The following is an 18,699-nucleotide window of genomic DNA, read 5'->3' as shown; positions in this document are numbered from 1 at the left end:
ATCCATGCCTAGCTCCAAGTGGCTCAGTGGTCTAGTGCGCTGCCATCTAGACCAATGCTGCTTTGCCATCGCCGGCTGGAGCCTGGGAGAGCACAATTGGCACGCTTTGATTTATCAGTTTTGAAGTGATATTGGTCAGCATAGGCGCCTGTTATCTTGAGAGATGTGTTACACTTACCGTCCTACTGTTGGAAGCACTGCTAGTGCTTGGGGGGAGCTATGAACTCGTAACTATCTGCCACTATTAATATCACCACCCAACAGATCTATCTGTTGTATCTGGTTTGGTCATTTTTATCATTAATGTTTAAATAGTTCTGACCAGAGGAGGATGGGTCCCCCTTGTGAGTCTTGTTTCCTCCCAAGGTTTCTTCCTCCAGCTCTGAGGGAGTTTTTTCTTGCCACTGTCGCCGTTGGCTTGCTCATTTGGGGTGTTTGATCCTTCATGTCTTACGTTATTTCCTCTTTCTTCTTTGTCTCTGTCTTTTATTAATTACTAATTATGTAAAGCTGCTTTGTGACGAGACAGTTGTAAAAAAACAGTTGTAAAAAGCGCTATACAAATAAATCTGACTTGACTATGAACGGGTGGGTTAATAAGCAGTACCAAATTGAGAGAAAATTTGGAAAAAATGCAAGGAGAAAAGAGTGGATCTGTCATACTTTGAGGTTGGGTTGCTGCCTGTGGTACTAGCAATACAATGCAATAATGCACAGGTGGAGGGAAGATTGGATTCCACAAAATACCAGCAAATCCCGAATGCAAATGTCAAACTCTATCTCTATTAAAGGTCTGAAGATGTAAAAAAAAAAATCTTCTTCAGCAGGATAATGATTCAAAACATACCTCAGAGTGGACTGCCTGATAAGACACAGACTGAAGCTCCTTTACAGCCCCCTGACCTAAACATCAAAGTGTCCAATCTTTTGTTTTAACAGTATTGTGTAAATTCCAACAATTATTGTCTGTCTGGTGTTTAGATCTGCCGGCGGCTGAATGGAGTGCGCTTCACCAGCTGTAAGAGCGCAAAGGACCGCACAGCCATGTCCATCACGCTGGAGCAGTGTCTGATTCTGCAGCACGAGCACGGCATGGCGCCCCAGGTCTTTACCCAGGCCCTGGACTGCATGCGCAGGTAAAACACTTATACACAGTTGCAGTGTCTCAAATACCCTGGGACAGTGTCAACTACAGGAGACTCTGTCTATCAGTCTCACTCTCGCTGAAGTTAGCACTGGTCCTCAGTACCTTGTCCTCCTGTTTTTTGCTCCTGTGTCTCTGCTGCCACATTTTGCAGAATGTTTGCTGATGCTGTCGCCACTGTCGTTGTCACTGTTGTTCTTTTTGGTCTGTGACGTGTGTTCTCTCTGCCACCCATCCTCATCCTCCCCATTCCCCTCTACCTGCCCTCCTGACCTGTGTTTGCTAAAGGGACAGAAGCATTAGCTGAGCCGGTAGATACAAGGAGAAGCCATGTCCTTATAACTGATCAGGGATTTAGGAAACAGAAGAACTGCAGCTGTGGCACTAACTGCTTGCCAGACCTTTGCTGTGTTTAGAGTGCACAAGTTGAATGGCTTGGTCCCCAAACTCTCTCTTTCTTGCCTTCTTTTTTGTAGAAGAATAACCTTCACTGTTTGTAAAGCATGAATGGAGGACGCAAGGAGGAGGCAGGAAAAGGGAACGTTTTGCTGTGTGACCTGTTTAGGCTGTATGTGTGAACTGGAGATTATTTCACAAAGCAGAATTTCTCAGTAAACTGGGTAACTTAAGCCTAAATGGTCTAATGTCTCTTCCCACTTCTTAAATTGGACAGGCTTGATTCGATTGGCCTAAAGGACTACTTTAGTGTTTCTCAGCTTCAATCTGCTAAACCTGTTGCATTTACCACAGACAACAGATTTGATGTGTTTCCCTGAACAGAAACAGATTGACTTGAAATTCACTTAGAATGGACACCCATGGATGCCAGTAGGAAATGCGGAAGCAGTCTCTCTTTTTGGCTTCTATTGTAATTGTGTTTAGAGTCAATGGGCCAGTTATATAAAACTCTAAGTCCAGATCATGGATATTAACAAAAGACACAGAAGCACAGCTTGTTCAGCTAGCTCAGGGATCCAATTATAGTCAAAAGCAACAGCAACACAAGAAAAAAGTGAAATCACAGATTAAATATAAAGATTAGGATATTTTAGAGCATTTTTAACACAAATTGGTATTTCTTGCTGCTGGGCTCCCCTATAGTCAGAAAGTAGAATTTGCACTTTGAGTCCATTAAAGAATGTGTTTTGGACATGCTTCTTTCACTGAAAGTGAAAGAAGCATGTAGACTAAGGCAGTGGAGTGATATTACAGGGTTTTACAAATATTTTACAAAGCATTACAAAGTTCTCACAAGCTTCATCTTACCCACTTAATAATAATTACATAGTGCAGTTAGCAGCAAGCTGAGCCCAGAGCCCTGAAATCCTTTTAAGAAAGTCAAGTTTATATAAACAGCTGTCAGGCGCTGACTGGCCATTGGAAAGCTCAGGAAGTGCCTTAAGCCAGTCTTGTAAGGGTCAATTATTTCATATAATATAGAGTATGCCAAGATAGCGGTTAAATCACACACAATGCATGCGAATGAAGGAAAGGGCAACAGTGCCCTTTGTTATGCAGGTAGAAGAGATATTATTGCCTGTGGTAATCTGCCTCATGTTCGGGAAGCAATTGAAAAACACTGAAAAACCTGACATACAATTGTGTGCAAAGGTTGGTCACCTCTGTTAAAATGACAGATCCACTACAGCCTATGCTAATTGTAATAATGTTATATTTGGTTAATTAAGTAAATAAACATGATTGTGCTTTGAAATGTGGAGAAGTACGTTCTCTATAGAGGACATTGACCTTTGCATTTATGTGTGTTCTAAGGGACCTGGTTAACTGACAAATCCTATTTGTTGAATGCTCTTGCGCTGCGTTGATGGCTTTATGCAATGAACACATTTTTTCAGTGCCCTTTGCAAACTCTATTCGTGGGTGTGTTTTGTTTGTGGAGTGCCACACAGCCTACACTCCTCTACAGCCTTAAAGCACTCCTGATTTTGTATTACATTGTTTTGATTCTGTCTGGACACTGTATGCAACTGTATGGGACAGTAGTTTGGAAACGCCCCCATCCCGTGTGAGTGTGCGCGCTGTGCCTGTTGCATGCAGGCAATGGTGCATGCTGGAACTGCACGGCCCTGAGCTTCAATCAACCCCCGCCCTCTTCAACAACATTCACTGGGCACGCTAGAACTGTCGCTTCTAACTGCGCTTCTGATTTACACTCTGATGAAGACGGACACCATTCTTAATTTCCTCTTCCTATTTTCTCTCTTCTTTCTCTTTGTCTTGTTGCTGTTTTTTTTGTTTGTTTGTTTTTTTCTTTTTTAAACTGTTTTCTCTTTCATTTGGGATGCACTTTTGCCCTCACGCCATTCACTCATTATCAAATCTGCATCATTTTCATTTGTTCTCTCTTTCTTTCTCTTTCTCGCTCTATTTCTCTCTCGCTCTCTCTCTCGCGCTCTCTCTCTCCTGTTGTTTTCCTCTGGCCATATTCTTTCTTTTCGTTGCGATTTTTCTCTTTTCTCTGACTTCTCCCACCGTTGACTCAAATACCTCCATCAACCCTTTGCTTTCATCTTCAATTTGAAAATACGCTTTTACTGCTTACCTTCATCAATGTTGGTACCGCCCCTTTTGCCCTGTTGCCACTGTTCATCACCCCTTCCGAAAAAAATCCCACCCTCTCATGCTCCTTGGCCCCCGTGCCCCTCTCCTGCCCCCTCCCCTGCAGCATTGGGACCAGGGAGGGGGTGACGCAGAAGAATCTGAGCGGTTTGCTGCCGGTGAGGGAATTCAGGCTGGACCCCAGTCTGCTCTACTCTCTGCCCCTGCTGGCCCTCAGCCCCAACCTGCTCATCGTCTGGCTCTTCCTCAGCCTGGCCTACCTGCTAGCCAAACTCCGCTGCAGCTGAGCCACCGCATCTTCTCTAACTCCTGACACTCTCTCTTCTCTCTCTCTCTCTCTCTCTCTCTCTCTCTCTCTCTCTCTCTCTCTCTCTCTCTCTCTCTCTCTCTCTCTCTCTCTCTCTCTCTCTCTCTCTCTCTCTCTCTCTCTCTCTCTCTCTCACACACACACACTCACTCACACTCTCTTTTTTCCTTCCTTCTCTTTGCATTTCTTTTTCCCTTCCTACACTGATGATCAAACGTTTAGAATCAGTCTGGAGTATAAAACCAATTTAATACCAAGCTAATGTGATTCTAGTCTTTCATAGGTTGCAAGTGACTACAGGAAGTAGGCTGCCACAACATATCTGACCATTCAAGGCATGGACTCCAAGAGACCTCCTGAAGGTGTCCTGTTATATCAGGCACAAAGACTTTAGCAGCAGATCCTTGTGTGTCCTGTAATGTGAGGTGGGGCCTCCATGGATCACACCAATGAGCTTTGGTGCCCATGATGCTGTCCCTGGTTCACAGGTGGTTCCTTTCTTTGGCCACTTTTAGTAGGTACTGACCACTGCATACAGGAACACCCCTCCAGACCTGCCTGTTGTTTTGGAGGTGCTCTGACACAACCTTTCAACACAGGTGCTTTCAACACCTCATTTTCAAGAACAGACTGTTCCCCTACTGCCTAATATATCTCTGCTTGACAGATGCCAGTGCAGAAGAAGAAAAATCAATGTTTTTCACTTCACTATCTGTCAGTGGTGTTGATGTTTTGGTGGATTGGTGTATGAGGCTCATAACTTGTATGTACATACAAACTTAGCAAAAATAAAAAGGGGAAATGTAGAATATGTACGCCACATCAGTGGACTTGAAATGACACAATCATAGTGTGATTGAAATGTAGACTTTCAGCTTTAGTTCAAGAGGTTTAACAAATATTGCATTAATCATTTAGGAATTACCATATCATCTGTTAAACATGGTGGCGGCACTGTTATTGATTGGGCATTGGTATGGCTGCCCTTGGAACTGGATGACTGGTGTTCATTGATGATATGACTGGTAATAGAAGTAGCAGGGTGAATTAGGAAGTGTAGAGGGCTATACTGTCTTTCCTGCTATAGCAGCGGAAGGTCACTGAAGGTAGAAAACTTAGCATTTTGTGATGTCTATGGGTTTTCAGACTTCAGGCAGTCATTGACCGTCATTTATAATTATGTTAAGCTCCTTTCTGAAAATTCACCACTGCATCTTAAAACTTATAATTTTCAGTGGTAAACAAAGTCCGCTGCGGCAGATGCCCGGTCTTATAAATTCAAATCGTCCAAGTCTCAGCGCAGCCAGTAGGAGCAGTGGCTGATGGTTTGGGCTAGTTTCATCTGTTTCTGAACTCAAATAGCTGTACAATAGCAGTCAGAAAACCTACTCTGACCTGCGTTTAAACTAAGAAGCTAAGAAGTGATTACCTCTGAAATCAACTTGCGAGCTAACGTGCTGTCTCCAACCAGTCAGTACACATATGCAGACTCCCCCCTATTGCACCTCCCACTATTGCACTCAACCGGCACATACCGCAACAGACGTGAGCGGGAAGCGCAGCTTTGGTGTATTTACTTTGGAGTGGACTCGGTAAATAATGGCTTAATAGAGTGGCTTCAATTTCTAAACGTTAATGCAATATTGTTGTTAAACACCTTGAATTAATTAAAGCTGAAAATACTGCCATCTTGGTTATGATATTTCACATATTTAAAAAATATTTGACTTGAAACCAAGTATAAATTATGAATTATGAAGGAATAGTTATGAATCATTGATTCAAAACGTTTGACCAGCATTTCATACATCTATCACAAAACACTCTCTTTCTTTCTCTCTCTCTCTTTCCCCCATTTCTTTCTCTCTGCCGATTGGACGGCAGGTTACTCTGTGTTCAGTGGCTGCATATCTTCTGTGGCTTTCTCCTATAACAGCCAGTCTAAAGGTCTACATGTCTCTTGCAGTCAGTTTTTCTCTGCCTTACTTCCTTACTTTGTTAAATGAGGTGTGAAATTGCAAGATTTGTAAACAGACTTTGTGAAAACAGTATTACAAACAATTTTCAATTATTTAAGCTTTCATCTTAAAGCTATATATATATATAGAGAGAGAGGTCTATAGTAGAGTTTAATTTATTAAGAATTGGATATTAACACAAAATAACTTTTATTTGTGGGGTTTTTAATTTGTTTGTTTATTTATTTTTTAATGAGCACATGCTAGAACATGCTGGCTATATCCAATACAGTATAGTCTTATTATGTTTTTGTTTTGTGGGTATATTTGTTGGATCTTTTATTTGTATGTCTTCCTTTGTGTTTCTATTTAAATGCAAAGTTTCCAGCCAGAGCTTGTTTTAACTAGCTTCTCGTTTACATGGAGAGGCTGGCCGCACTTTTCCAGCGCTCGTTCTGTTCTCGTCTTCCTACGTTTAGCGTAAAAAACATGCTTCAATACAAACGCCAGTGCACTTTTACTGATGCAGGTTTAGCGCCAGCTTGCGACCACTCGAAAGAAGATTACTTTTAGTCAGGGGAAGTTGATTATGCAGTAAATATAGCTAAATATTTTTTCATATAATTATTTTTCTTAGCTAGTGTTTCAAAAATAAAAAAGAGGAATATTGGGAGTTTCCATGACGAGTTGTCAAGGGTTAAATCGCAAAGGAGGCAGTTGGTTTGAAATTACCAATTGAATATATATTTTTTCCGTGCTGCGTTTTCGAGGGTGTGAGCCTAAATGTGTTGCTTTAAACTAATGCAAAATATGCATCAACTGTAAGGCGAATGTATCTGCTAGTGCCAAATATCAAAATACTTGTGTTGCTTTCTTTGTGCCATATTATTCAGGTCCCAAAGCTTCAGAGCTCTTCCCTGGGTTTCCCAGCTCGGTATCTTTGAATAGTCCTTTGTATTTTTAATATGTGTCTATCACAATTGTTTTAAAATCTGAGAATAGAATTTAAGTCTCCAATGTTCCTTGTTTTGTGCCAAAAGCAAAGTTACTCTTCATGCACTTTTGTATCCATCTCCGCCTCCTACAAATGGTTAGGTGAATGAAGTGGATGTGTACTTTAAAGGCCTGATTATTGGTACAGATTTTTATGCAGAAATATATCCTAAACGAGGGCGGAGACGTGTGCAGTCTCCTGTGACCCAGAAAAGAAATTGTCCGTCCAGAAATATCTCCATATCTTCATTCATCCTAGCCCAGAATTGTGTTGTTTTTTTTTTTGGGGGGGGGGGGGGTTGTACTGAAAGGTCAGACAGGCTTGGCTTGAGAAAAACATAGAAAGGTTTCAGGATTTAATTAAAAAATGCTGTGTTTAATTAGTTAGATTAATTGGGTCTTTATTAACGTGGGTTTGAGATGCTGCTCTGGTATTGTCCTGATTAGATAAGGGTTAAGACTTTCAGAAGTTGGTCTTAATACAGTGTAAAGGTAAGAAAATAAATTGTACTATAAAGTGATGCCATAGAAGGATCACGTTTGGGTCCATAAAGAACAGTGTTTGTAATAGGGATCGAGAGTGTTAGTGTGAAGAATCTTTTAAGAATGAAGAATAGTTTGGTTTGGGAATTGTTTTTGGATGTATTCTATTCTAGGATAAGTTTTGAGGATTGCTTCGAAAGTTTCTTGAGTTCAGTGAATCGAATCTTGAGTACGGCTTGGGGTTGAGTTGAGCTTCCTTGCATTATGAATGTTTACATTCAATATATTGCCACTGTCACATCAAAATCTTGCAATCACATGTGCAGAAAATAAATATACCTTTTATTATTCCAAAATGCCAGCTGCCATTTACCCAACACTTTATAAAGAACAGACCAGTAGACACAGCCCAATATGTCTTAGAGCAGTGGTGAACTGAGGGCCGGATATCAGCACAGTTAGGTGGTTTTCCTAATCTGGCACTTCTCCATCACCTGGATGTTAACAGGTGAGTTGAAATTAGGTGTACATGAGCAGGGAAACTCACAAAACTCTTCAGGAATCCAGCCCCTCTGGACCCTGGGCATTATCATCTGCGAGTCTCTATTCATTAGCACAGACGGTTTAACTGTCTAACAGCTAACTAGAAGCTAATAAGCTGCTTATCATCAACATCAAGCTGTTAGCCTTAGTGGTCATGCAGTCTTTTTGCACTGATTACAGGAATTCCTGCTGCAATACTCCTCAAAACCAATGAAACCTTTAGGTTCTTGTTGTAATCATAATTCAGTAATATGCCACTTATTAACAAGTCGACTTTTAGATGTTTTATAACCTATTAAAAAAGGCATTTTCAGGCCGCTTTATGGCTAATCTCTTAATAATCGTATCAAGTTTTTGTTTGTTTGTTTCTTACACTTCTTCACATTGTTGTAATATAACACAGTGTTGAAAATCCAGGCACAGTAAAAGCCAAAAATGTTGCAAGTGCAAAGCAAGTTAAATTAATGGAATTTTTGTTTGACCTTTCTTGCTCGTCTACTACTTCACTACCAAAACAGTGATGACTGGATGAGTGTAATGACCTGCTTTGCTATTAGCAATGTAATCCTGTGTTTTCTGCCCCTTTAACATAGATTCAAGATGCCATGGAATGCATTTAATCAGCATTTTAAACTGTTTCCGGGGTGAAAATTGGCCAGATCCTCTTACACACCCATTTACAACCCAGTTATTTGGCTCTAGAATGAAGCAAGGTGATTTCCTTTTATTGTGAAATTACTGTTGCAAATTATTTGATGAGTGATGTGCTCAGAATCGACATGTCTAGCCACAGCATTAGCATAATTATAATATAATTTTTTTGGACATTAAACCAAAAAGATTTCTTTTTTTTGTAGTTATTCAAGCCAATGTGGGTCTGTCTGACTGCTGTCCATGGAATGCTGCTAGGCTTGGTTTAGCTTTGAGCTTAGCACACATACTCCCTTCCAGCCTTTTCCCTTTCTTGCACGCTACTTTCTACGTCTTTCCTCGACTACTGGATTCACACGAAACCGCAATCACAAGGCTGTCTTGCAGAGTTTAGAGGGGATGTGATGCTAACCAGTGTGGCTGATGGACATTGTGGGAATGATTGTGTCAGAAAAAACAACTGACTACAAATATAACCAAAGCGCTAGAAGTGGCCGCTGGTGTTACCAGGCCACCATCTTGGATTAGGGCTAGAACGTGGGCTGGGTGTATGTACAGTTGGAGGCGTAAGTATAATGAGTCAAGACTGTTGCATAACAGTCAGGGGGGTTGAAATTAGGCTGTAATACCCCCTTATTTTCCTTGTGCAGGATGTGTACATGAATGAGGAGACAACAGTGTTTGAGGTGCACAGTTTGTCAACAGTACACTCATTGTTCATCTCTGCCAAGATAAAGACTTTTAATTGAATATTATTTTTCCCTATGAAGAGATGATGTCTGATATAAAGAGTCAGTCAGATTTTGTTATGACAGTGGCTATATACAAAGGGTTTTTATGCAGTTGCTACTAGTTGAGCCTTTTGGAGAATCATTTCAATATGCTAATAATAGACACTTTTATGTATGAAGTATCTTGTAATCAATTTGCTACTGAGAAAAAATTCTAAACTACCTCTAGATTCACTAAAGGGTGAATATGGCGATGCAAGACGAGAGAGAGACTGAATAAACACTAGATAGCCATGCGTTGATGGTGTGGTGTGGTAGTACGTGCCCGTGTGTGTTTTGCATTGGCTGTAATCAGATGATGGAGCGTCTCCAACCAGCAACGCTCTTCCCCCCACATTACGTCTTGTGTTGTCTTGTGTGTGTGTCCTGCATGTGTAGTAGATTCATACACAGTATGGACTGGAGCTCCCCCTGGTGCTGAAACCTACACTAGCACCTTGGGTTCTGACTTTCAGATGACCGAGAGGCTTCTGTCATGAGGTGTGGTGTTTTGGGCACATGAACCGCTCACTTTAGAGATTCAGAGGTTAATGCTATAAATAATAATAATAATAATAATATATATAATATATATATATATATGTGTGTGTGTGTGTTTTATATCATGCAGTCAGTCCAGTTTGATTGATTGATTGTAGAGGGATGTGTCGAGGTTTTGTTGTTAGCCGGTATCGATATGGTAAGATTGTAATGTTTTTTAACAATTTAATGCTTTTAATAATATTGAAGGAGTTTGATTTCTTTCTGTTTTCATTGCTCATAATAGAAACAGGATGTACGTGCAATAGTTTTTTCTAATGTAATTCTATGGATTTCTATTCCAAAAGCAGCAGAAGGGTTTCCTGTTGTTGTTTGTTTGTTTGGTTGGTTTGGTTTTTATTTCATTGCCAAATGTGGTTGATTTACAAGTGTAATGAGTTGTGCTCCTATCTTTCTAAATTGGACCCAAAGTGCAGCTTTTGCTGTAGGAAACCTCTTTTACTTTTAGCTACTCCCTTAAGTTTATCAGTTTATCCAATGAGATATTTGGAGATATTGCATTGGCTCATCATGCTCGCAGCTTGTTGTTGCACCTGCTTATTGATCATTCTTTTCTTTTTCTTCCATTTGCATGGAACAGACACCTCCTTCCAGTAACCCTTTATCTCCATTTTCACTTCAACATTGTGAATTTGGTGTCTTTTTACATTGTCTCAGAATTTTGTAGTGAATGGACCAATAGAAATGCTTCAAAAAGCTAAATTCCTCAGTGAAGTTCAGAGGCACCGGACGTGAGGGAAGACAGGGCACATGGGGCTTTAGAGAACATAACCGGCTCTGGTTTAGCTTCAGCTTTAGCTCTTCAGGTTGCTCAAACTCGAATAGAGGGCAGAGACATTTTAGCTTTGTGATTGGTCAGGGGTCTGCTGACATAAACCTGACCCACTTTTAAGACCACCCATTCTATGTTGAGAGGAGAGCAATGGTAGAGAAATACAGCAGACATTTATTAGACTTTGGGAAGATCTTTATAAGACATTTGTACATTTATACTGGGGGCCCTGAGGAGCCAGATTAGCTTTATTAGAAAGAACACTCAAGATTTAGGTCCCAAGTTATACTATAATAATATCGGACTTTAAAGCTCTGTTTAACTAAACCTTTATAAATTGGACCCAAAGTGTAGCCTTTTCACTTTTAGCTCCCCTCTCTATTTATCCACTGAGATACTGGGAGATATTGCATTGGCTCATCATGTTCTCAGCTTGTTGTTGCACCTGTTTATTTACCTATTTACCTTTAATTTCTTTTTCCTCTCATTCTCATTCATAGCTCGTCCAGTCTCCGTTTTTACGATGTACCAAGGGTGTAACGATTCACAAAATTCATAATTGAACTCGATATGATGTATTGTTATCTTGATTTTTCAATTTAACACAATTAAAAGTACAGCATTTAAAAGAAAACCCTACAGTGTCCTGGTCTAATGTTCTAGACATAAGCTAATATTGTCCTGGAGCTGACTCATTAGCCACAGGCTAACATGCTAGTCACAAAACAGTGTGATCACACAATGCGATCGTACAATTAATTGTATTGTTACATCCCCTACCGTCCAACCATAGCATGCGCTATCACATGTCTGTGCTGCTTGATTGTCTGGATTTTATTTTTGCTCATGATCTCTAAACATGGCCCCTTGTTGTTTTTCCCTCTTCATTTTTTATTTTGCACTTGTTTTCATCTCCCGCCCCCCCCAGTGAGGGTTGCCGGCGTGAGAACACGGTGAAGAATGTGGGCTGCCGCAAGTACGCCTTCAACTATCTGCAGCTAAAGGCCTTCCCTAAACATTACCGCCCTCCAGATGGAACCTTCGGAAAGGTGGAGACGTGAGCGGGCGGACCAGGCTTTAGGGTAAATGCGGTCTGAGATTAGCCTCAAGAGGCTAAATGCACCACAAGAACAAATCACTGTGTAGCTGGTGTGTACCGTATGCTGTAGTCAATCAAGACCTCACACTGATGATACTGCTGTTGACCTCATAGCGCACTTGCCATACTGTGTCACATGGTTTCGAACTAACCTCCTCTTAATGAATGTAAATTAATCAGTCAAAGCATAGGAAGTTGCCAGATATTCAGACCTTGACAGTGACAATATGCTTATATAGTACCGGTTAAAAGTTTAGATGACTCTGCCCCTTTTTTAATATAATTCACATTTTACACAGCAACAATTATTAGTAAATAAGTAATAAAGAATATAATAAAAAATAAGAATTTAATAAAAACAATTTTTAAGTATTGGGACACCTGCTCATTCATTTGAACATCCAAAAATCAAGGGTATCACTTCACCTCATTCCCAACTCCCAAACTCATCCCAAAAGTAATACACTGAGCAACATCATTCCAGGGACCACAGTTTCCCAATACTTCTCTACAGGAACTAGACAACCTGTATGTGTGTGCATTTGCACATCTTTGTCAGCAGTGGATGCTGCAACTTAAAGTAGCTGAATGCGTTGATTTACAGATTTCACATTTTGTAAACTTGTGGCACCGCAACACACACAAACACACTCCACCACCATGTCAGTGTCACTGCAGTGCTGAGAATGACCCGCCCCATAAATAGCACCTGCTCTGTGGGGTCCTGACCCTGTTGAAGAACAGGGTGAAAGGGGGCTAACCGTATGTAAAGAAGCAGATGGACTACAGTCTGTAATGCGCTCCTATATGGTCAGCGGAGCTGATATTGTCATAATGTCAAATCTGGCAGTTGTTCTTTACATTGTGTTAGATTTTGTATGATGAGTGGATCAATAGAAATGCTCCAAAATTACTAAAAATATTTTTCCATTGACTATCTTTCATTTCAAGTTTCTTTCATTTATAAGAAAGTTGAGGCAGGTGTCCACACTTTTGACCGGTACTCTATGCTACTGTAGCCATACTTTTCTATAACCACTCTAGTCCTTGCCACTCCGAAAGCTGATGTAGAGCACGCGCATGACCCTCTACTATTATGCAACTGTGTTGGCTTGAGATCCTCTGTTTGCCCCATGGAGCCCCACCTACCTTCCCAGACCCCCTCCACACACATATACATATATTCTGCATGAGTGTCCTTATCTTAATTGGCTCTAGACACTATAGCTACAGTAAGCATTCCAGTTTGGCTTTCATTTTTAGTTTGAGTGCATCATTTCCATTCCCTCACCCCTTTCAAAGGCCTTGTAGTTTTTATGTGATTGATCAGAACCATCCACCAGCCGCTACTACACTCTCTGCTTTAACTCCCTTTATTATGCTGAAATAAACGGCGGATGACTGCAGAAAGAAATTCTGAACTAATACACCACGCCCCATGCCTTGACCGTCTTCAGGGCTTTTTTTTTGTTGTTTCCAGCTCTGTAGTTCTGTTGTTTCCTGTGTTTCAGCCACGTGCACAACTGCCATCCGTGTACAGTATACATATATATATATACCATAAGCAGTGCCGCATTAGTCTACATAGCGAAGCCAATGCATAGCTCACTATTGTCCAGCACCAGTGTTACTGTATCAACCTCAGCTGGCAATAGTCAGACCAACTGTGAAATGCAATTTCACCGTTGCTACACTCATTACGGAGTTATTGTATTCTGGATTCTTTTTTTTATTCTTTTTCTCCTTTTTTTAAAATAAATAATTTAGAATTTTGTAACATTGCCATTCTCATTGTTTAGTTTTTTTTTCTTTATTTTAAATACACTGATCTGTTTTCAATTCCTGTACTTTATAAACTGTAATGTATTATTTAAGACGTTGCGCTCACAGATATTTGGATTGAACCTGATTTGTATTTATTTCTATTTTACTGAACTTATACCTTTTATTAAGCCCTCTTAGATGTACAATGTCTGTTAAATACAGAAAACCGCTGTACAATATGCCATCATCAATATCTGATGCTATTAAAAAGAGATTTCAACTGCTGTCTTCTAGCTTTTCTTTTTTTTAAGTGTGTTTGCATGTACATATGTGTGCATGCATATGTGTTGTAACCATTGAGAATGCTAACTTTGATTAATTCTGGTGTAGTTTAGTACTGGCCTGTGTTGCTATGTTGTGTCTGAATTGTTTGACCGTGTTGCAGATATGAAACAATATTGTCTCTGTTCCACGGAGGGGAAGAACCGCTGCCAGCGATGATGGATTGGCTGATGTGAATGGAGATGAAGCGATCTGTATTTAAAAGACAAGTTAACTTTTGTGGCATGAGCGTAAACATAAGCTTGGCATGTTTAGTGTCTAATGTTTGATATATATTTTTTACAGGATATGTTGGACCCACTTCATGAAACTGTGTGGTGATGCCACTACACCACGCAACGTGTTTGGCGTGGTATTTAGGGCTTTCAAATTAAGGGCTTTTTAACAGCACAGTATTTTTACATGTGTCCTCAGTAACATGCTATCAAATTGAACATATTGAAATGAACCCGACCCATTATACCAGCTCCACTTACCATATAGGAGCACTGTTTCTTGTTCTTCAAGGATCAGAACCCCACAGGAAGACCACAGAGCAGGTGTTATTTAGGTAGTGGGTCATTCTCAGCTCTGCGATGACACTGACGTAGTGGTGGTGGTCCGTTGTAGTGTGTGTATGTGTGTGTGTGTGCCGCGCTGGTACAAGTGGATCAGACACAGCAGTGCTGCTGTAGTGTTTAAACACTGTGTCCACTTACTGTCCACTCTATTACACTCTCCTACCTAGTTGGTCCACCTTATATATGTAAAGTCAGAGACAGCAACTCATCTGTTGCTGTTCAGTTTGTGTTGGTTATCCTCTAGTCTTTCATCAGTGGTCACAGGATGCTGCCCACAGGACACTGTTGGCTGGATATTTCTGATTGGTGGACTGTTCTTAGTGCAGCAGTGACGCTGAGGGGTATAAAAACTTCAGCAGCAAAGAGGTGTCTGATCCACTCGTAGCAGTGCAGCACACACTAACACTGCAGTGCTGAGAATGACCCACCACCTAAATAACACCTGCTTCTGACCATTGAAGAACAGAGTGAAAGGAGCCCAACAGAGCAGAGAAACCGATGGACTACAGTCTGTAATTGTAGAGCTACAAAGTGCTCCTATATGGCTCATCTCATAGATAGTAAATGTAAACGTTTGGCCGTACCGATCCAAATTTCTGTTACTGTGATTTCCAAAATGCCTAAATTTAAAGATGAAATATTTCTGTAATATTTTAAACAAGATTACCTCTTAATTTCATTTTTTACAGTCATAAAATAACAAAAAAGGAAAAGGCCCATAGCAAAATTTGAACACCCTTTGGCAAGTATCACGGCTTATAAACCCTTGAGCCCGTTTAATTCCTTTTTTGGTATTTTATGGTATGTGGGCTTGGTTTAATGGATCCATTCTTCCTTCTACCATTAAAATGTTCCCTGTGCCACTGGCTGCAACACAAGCCTGGCTGGAGAGGTGGTGTTTTCCTGAAATCCTGCACCCTTTTTTCTCATAACATACCTTTTGCTTATTGTGGCAAAATAGATGTTTACAAATGCGTCAGGCTTGTTCCAGATGTTCCATTGAAAAGTCGGGAGGCTGTATTTTGTGGTGAGAAAGTTTTCTTGGTCTTCTGTACCTCCGTACCTAACTTCACATCCACCGGTTATGCTGCCAACTGCCACTTCGTAATTCCGAACTGAAGAATCGACTCCAATAACTGACCTATTGTAACTGTGAGGGAGAGAAACTGTTCATATTAAAGTGGGTGAACGCTGTTAAGAAACTGCATGACGTTTTTATTATTTGTAGGTTAAATTCCACATTTTAAGGTAAAGGTTTAGGGTAACACGGATGGCACATTAGGTTAATACAAGGTTAATACAAAGTAGCATTTGTGGAATCTAATTTAATGGAGTATTAAAATGTAATGCAATGTAATTTAAAAATGAAAGTATAAAAATAGCATTTAAATTGTAGTCAATCTTTCATTCTGTGAAGTGAGTTAGGAGCTTTTCTTTTTTTTTTTTTTTTACCATGGTTTAGACACTGTGTAAGCATGCAGAATAAGCTGGCAGTGCATTAGAGGTCATTAATCGGTCAGCTGGAGAATTTGGCACAGGAGTGTGAATGATGGCCTTAAACAAAGTACAGGGGAACAGATTTTACAGCTTCAGAATCCATCCTATCCAACCAGAATCCACACTATACAATTCTAGATTACTTATGCAGATGTATTCACATTTTAAGCATTTTTACTTGATCATGACAATTCTACCTTAAAACAGCAGCTTAAAATTCATTTTGATGGTACACTGACTGCAACAGTCTCTGTTATTCCCACTCCAGGCCGGGATATTGCTTCTGCAGCTTAACCCCAGCTGTAGGGGGAGCCGAGGAGCAAAAAAAACACAAACACAAAATGCTGCTTTAAGGGAGATGTTGATTGTAAGTAAGATGGGTGATATTTATATATACACTGCTCAAAAAAATAAAATGAACACTCAAATAACACAGCCTAGATCTGAATGAATAAAATATTCTCATTGAATACTTTGTTCTATACAAAGTTAAATGTGCTGACAACAAAATCACACAAAAATCATCAATGGAAATCAAATTTATTAACCAATGGAGGCCTGGATTTGGAGTCACAAAATTAAAGTGGAAAAACACACTACAGGCTGATCCAACTTTGATGTAATGTCCTTAAAACAAGTCAAAATGAGGCTCAGTATTGTGTGTGGCCTCCTCGTGCCTGTATTACCTCCCTACAACGCCTGGGCATGCTCCTGATGAGGTGCCTGATGTTGGCATCCGCCAACTCCTGGACAGTCTGTGGTGCAACGATGTTGGTGGATGGAGTGAGACATGATGTCCCAGATGTGCTCAATCGGATTCAGGTCTGGGAAATGGGCGGGCCAGTCCATAGCTTCAATGCCTTCATCTTGCAGGAACTGCTGACACATTCCAGCCACATGAGGTCTAGCATTGTCCTGCATTAGGAGAAACCCAGGGCCAACCGCACCAGCATATGGTCTCACAAGGGGTCTGAGGATCTCATCTCGGTACCTAATGGCAGTCAGGCTACCTCTGGCGAGCACATGGAGGTGTGCGGCCCTCCAAAGAAATGCCACCCCACACCATTACTGACCCACTGCCAAACCGGTCATGCTGAAGGATGTTGCAGGCAGCAGATCGCTGTATACGGTGTCTCCAGACTCTGTCACGTCTGTCACATGTGCTCAGTGTGAACCTGCTTTCATCTGTGAAGAGCACAGGGTGCAGGTGGCGAATTTGCCAATCCTGGTATTCTCTGGCAAATGCCAAGCGTCCTGCACGGTGTTGGGCTGTGAGCACAACCCCCATCTGACGTCAGGCCTTCATACCATCCTCATGGAGTCGGTTTCTAACCGTTTGTGCAGACACATGCACATTTGTGGCCTGCTGGAGGTCATTTTGCAGGGCACTGGCAGTGCTCCTCCTGTTTCTCCTTGCACAAAGGCGGAGGTAGCAGTCTCCTGGTGTACTGGCCTGTCTCCTGGTAGCGCTTCCAGCCTCTGGACACTACACTGATAGACACAGCAAACCTTCTTGCCACAGCTCGCATTGATGTGCCATCCTGGATGAGCTGCACTACCTGAGCCACTTGTGTGGGTTGTAGAGTCCGTCTCATGCTACCACAAGTGTGAAAGCACCACCAACATTCAAAAGTGATCAAAACATCAGCCAGAAAGCATAGGTACTAAGAAGTGGTCTGTGGTCCCCACCTGCAGAACCACTCCTTTATTGAGTGTGTCTTGCTAATTGCTCATTCATTTTCACCTGTTGTCTATTCCATTTGCACAACAGCATGTGAACTTGATTGTCAATCAGTGTTGCTTCCTAAGTGCACAGTTTGATTTCACAGAAGTTTGATTTACTTGGAGTTTACTTGGATTTAATCTTTTGATTTTTATTTAGATTTTTTAGTCCTTTTAGGAATGTCTGTTTACACATGCACAAAAAACATGATTCTTCAGCTTGTTCTGGCTACTGCTCTTGCACAGATCTCCACATCAAGGGGGGCTTTCCCCACAAGCACGTTGATCCTCCTTCGCTTGTGGCGTAACCAGTAAGCCAATTGGCTCTTTTTTCTGAAGGGCGGGACTTTATCCATAAACAGACGTCATGTTCAGCGTTTCGAGAACTTCCATTCATATTTTAACCAGTGGCTGTTGTCTTCATTAATTATTATGGATGCACCAGTACCACTTTTTCCTTTCCGATACCGATACCAATACAGATACCAAACCTGACTTAAATACTGGATAGATGGCTATAAATCCTGATGTTTATAGTGTTCCACTTTTTATAGGTTGTACTTTTTTATGTCTTATCCCAAATCAAGTATAATAAGCTTGAAAGAACGACATTTACTGGTTGAGTAATTGCACATTTGAAAAGTTTCAGAGCTATGAAAAAATAGAAATTGTCTTTAATGCAGGAACACATGCAAATAGCAACAGCTTTCAATTGGTGTTTAAAATTCACATTTCAGAGGAGTGAAACAATGCCAGATAAGAAACATAAAAAGTGCTTCTGCAGAGATTTCTTATTCTGCTGCTTAAACTCAACTTTTGGTTTCAGAAAAAAAAAAACAACAGGAGACAAAAAATTGGTGCTGTAAGTGCTGTAAATGTAAAAGTTCCATTAAATGTCTGTTTAATGGAAATAACTATTTATGACTGGCTTTAACTGGTTTATTAAAAGTTTG

At 40.7% G+C, this 18,699-nt stretch overlaps 1 protein-coding gene across 10 annotated transcripts in view; it reads left to right on the top strand.

Annotated features, from left to right (window-relative positions):
* Positions 1-13,909, top strand: part of inpp4ab (inositol polyphosphate-4-phosphatase type I Ab) — a 67,760-nt gene extending 53,851 nt beyond the window's left edge. For 5 of the 10 annotated variants that reach the window (XM_072683735.1, XM_072683730.1, XM_072683734.1 and 2 more), the window contains 2 exons: positions 982-1,136; positions 11,691-13,909. In XM_072683735.1, the coding sequence (XP_072539836.1) occupies positions 982-1,136; positions 11,691-11,823 (288 nt within the window). In that variant the 3' untranslated portion in view covers positions 11,824-13,909. Of the gene's footprint in view, positions 1-981; positions 1,137-3,830; positions 4,043-11,690 lie in introns of those variants that run through there. The other 5 variants (XM_072683727.1, XM_072683732.1, XM_072683731.1 and 2 more) reach the window with 1 other exon arrangement.
* Positions 13,910-18,699: the final 4,790 nt, after the last annotated feature.

This window comes from Salminus brasiliensis, chromosome 7 (genome assembly GCF_030463535.1).
Source record: "Salminus brasiliensis chromosome 7, fSalBra1.hap2, whole genome shotgun sequence".
In the NCBI taxonomy this organism is placed as follows: domain Eukaryota; kingdom Metazoa; phylum Chordata; class Actinopteri; order Characiformes; family Bryconidae; genus Salminus; species Salminus brasiliensis.
Note: the sequence above shows the minus strand (reverse complement) of the source record. Positions and strands in the feature narration are given on the sequence as shown.